The sequence below is a fragment of the Chrysochloris asiatica genome, unplaced genomic scaffold, assembly GCF_000296735.1.
Source record: "Chrysochloris asiatica unplaced genomic scaffold, ChrAsi1.0 scaffold00039, whole genome shotgun sequence".
NCBI classification, from domain to species: domain Eukaryota; kingdom Metazoa; phylum Chordata; class Mammalia; order Afrosoricida; family Chrysochloridae; genus Chrysochloris; species Chrysochloris asiatica.
Window position 1 is genome coordinate 9,298,430 of NW_006408557.1, and position 2,904 is coordinate 9,301,333.

The 2,904-nt window shown below is 40.6% G+C and overlaps 1 protein-coding gene across 1 annotated transcript in view; it reads left to right on the forward strand.

Moving 5' to 3' along the window:
* Nucleotides 1–2,904, forward strand: part of SLC24A3 (solute carrier family 24 (sodium/potassium/calcium exchanger), member 3) — an 820,359-nt gene that overhangs the window by 730,914 nt on the left and 86,541 nt on the right. Inside the window, exon 9 of the mRNA XM_006860745.1 lies at nt 920–973. Coding sequence (XP_006860807.1) covers nt 920–973 — 54 coding nt within the window. The remainder of the gene's footprint in view (nt 1–919; nt 974–2,904) is intronic.

Genomic DNA, 2,904 nt, shown 5'->3' on the forward strand with positions numbered 1-2,904 from the left:
GAACAGCTGGTAGTTTCGAACTGCTGACCTTTTGGTTCACAGTGCGATTCGTAACCATGATGCTACCAGAGCTCCTTTTCACATATATACATATAACCATGTATGGATGTAGCACTGTAGGATAAGCCACAAGGTTGGTGGTTCAAACCCACCAGCCACTATACAAGTGGAAACCCTATTGAGATCAGATCCACCTCAACAGCACTTAACAACAACAACAGTAGACTTAAGAGAATTTGTGGGAAAACAAAATGAAATTAATTTTTCCACAAACTTTTTGAAGATACCTCAAACTTGCCACTATAAAAAAATATAGAAGTCACTAAAAATAAATAAAGGAAATAGAAGTATTAAAATTTTAAGACATTCAAGATACATTCCAGTGGGATCCATTCATTTCTGGCTTCTTCTAGCTCGGTTGTTTCACATTCATTCATTCTTACCCTTCCTTTCATTGTCTTCCCTGCCCTATGCTTTCTTTCCCTTTACATGTAACTTCTGTATATCTACCAATCCTTCATTTGTCCCTGTCAGCCCTTTGTAAATATATATGAATCATTTTTAGTGAAGGATTACACTGTGAATGGATCTATAAACACAGTGGTATATTTTACTTATAAATTCAGCAACATGTATAAAAGGCTTGCTATGGTCAAGGGACTCAAAAGAGAAAATAATAGCCGAAGATGCATTTTCCTTTTATGGGTGCTGGGGGACAGGGGAGAAGAGCAGAAAACATTAAACATGTTATGCAGCCCAGAAACTTTCTATAGACCAGTCTGCAGATCTGCCTCATCCTTACCACCCTTGGCAGATGTAACTGCTGTTCACCTCAAATAGGTTTTTAAATACTAGTGGGTGTATTTTGTGTTTGCCAACAATGGCTTTCCTAAACTGACTGCTCTTGGTTTATGTGCAGGTGGGAGTCTTTAGTCCTTGTCCTGATGTACCTTATTTACATTATCATCATGAAGTAAGTAAAGTGATTTTTTTTTACCTTATTTTCCAAAATGGTGTCCTACCTTCAATCGTATGTGACAATGTGGAGAGGGGAGCAAGGAGACAGGAGGAGGCTCAGATTGGTTTGTTCGCTGAATGTCATCACAGGCATATTGGATTCCCTTGGCAACCTGTTATGAATCAGTGTTACTTGGATAGTTCCAATAGCAACAAACCTTCCAGGCTATTTAAAATGTTAGAATCAAAAATTAAATGTTTCAGTTGAGAAGTCTCTTGAGTCTTTGTTCCCTCTTGACGATCTGGAAACTTAGCTTTTAGCTATTTTTCACTCTCTGTTCACAGTATGAAAGGAGGCAATAGGCTTCTGTATAGAGTGAGGAAAGATGGGGACAGAGCTGTTTAAGTGACTAAAGGCACGAACCAAGCAAGTATCTGTGGACTTCCATTATGCATATTGGATAATAAGTTGCATGACAAATTACCCCTAAATTTAGTGGCTTAAAACCACGAAAATATTATCTCACAGTTTCAGACAGTCAGAAATCCAGGTGGGGCTTAGCGGGAGGAATCAAGTTCAGGGTCTCTCATGCAGTTAAAATGTTGGCCAACCCTGCAATCTTCCTCTTGACTAGAGTGGTAGGATTGTTTTCAAGGTGGTTCACTCCCATGACTGGCAAAGCAGTGCTGGCCGTTGGCTAGAGGGCTCAGTTCCTCGCCATGTAGACCTCTCTGTAGGGCTGCTTGAGTGTCCTCCCAACACGACAGCTTCCTCCAGAACAAGTTATCAAAGAAGCAAGAAAGAACTCACAATACCTTTTACAATCTCATCTCAAAGTCATGGCATTATCACTTCCACCATATGCTATTCATTAGAAGCAAATCACTCAGTCCAGTCCACATTCAAAGTAAAGAGAACTGGGCTTCACCTTTTGAAGCAAAGAGTTCCAAAGAATTTGAGACTATTCTTTAAAACCACTACCTTGTATGTTATTTTTGCTTCTGGAGTCTAGGCAGCTAATTATTTGTACCAAGAACTGCATTGGTGATGTTTTCCATATTCTAAAGTAAAATATAAGAACTATTGCTCTGAAGGAGTCCTGGTGTGGTGCTGTGGGTTAATGCACTGGACTGCAAGGTGATTTGAACAGCAAGGTCGGCAGTTCAAGCTAACCAGCCACTCCTCAGAAACCCTTTACAGGGTTGTTATGAGTTGGAACTGACTCGATGTCACTTAACAACAACATTGCTCTGAAAGAGTCACAAGTGATGCCGTGGTTTAAATGCTAACTTACCAATCAGAAGGTGAGTTTTTCAAATCCCCCAGCTGCTCCTCAGGATAAACATGAAGCAACCTGCTTCTGTAAAGATTAGAAACCCTATAGATCCTATAGAACACTTATAATCTGACCTATCAGGTCACTAGGAGCTAGAATCAGCTTGGTAGCAGTGGGTTTTTTTTGTTTTTTTTTTTTGGGCGGGGGGGAGGGATGATGTAACAAAAACACTCAGGAGTATAAAATTTAAGCAAGCAAAGAGCACATTCTGCAAGTCTGCCTCCTGGCCACCAGCTCTCAGTCCTTCTCTTTCCATGAGTCCAGAGTCCTCAGCTACTCCCTCTCTCCATGTCCTCATCTTTGCCTCCATCTCTGGTGTCACAGCTTCTCCGGATAGGGTCTTACATTCTGCTCATGCTCTTCTCCCTTGGTGATCCTAGGGTCCTTTGTTTCTCGGCTGTCAGATTAACTACTCCCCCCTTTTTGTTACAAAACTTCTACCTTTATAGTTGTGACAATCACAATTAGTCATGGTAAGATTCTTATCCCCATCTCTTTTCACCAGACCTGTCTAGACAAGATGAAGACTATTCACTGTGGACTCTATCTTCTCCCACACACTCTTAAACAAAACTCCCTCTTGAAAACTTGTAAGCTGATCATTTCATAC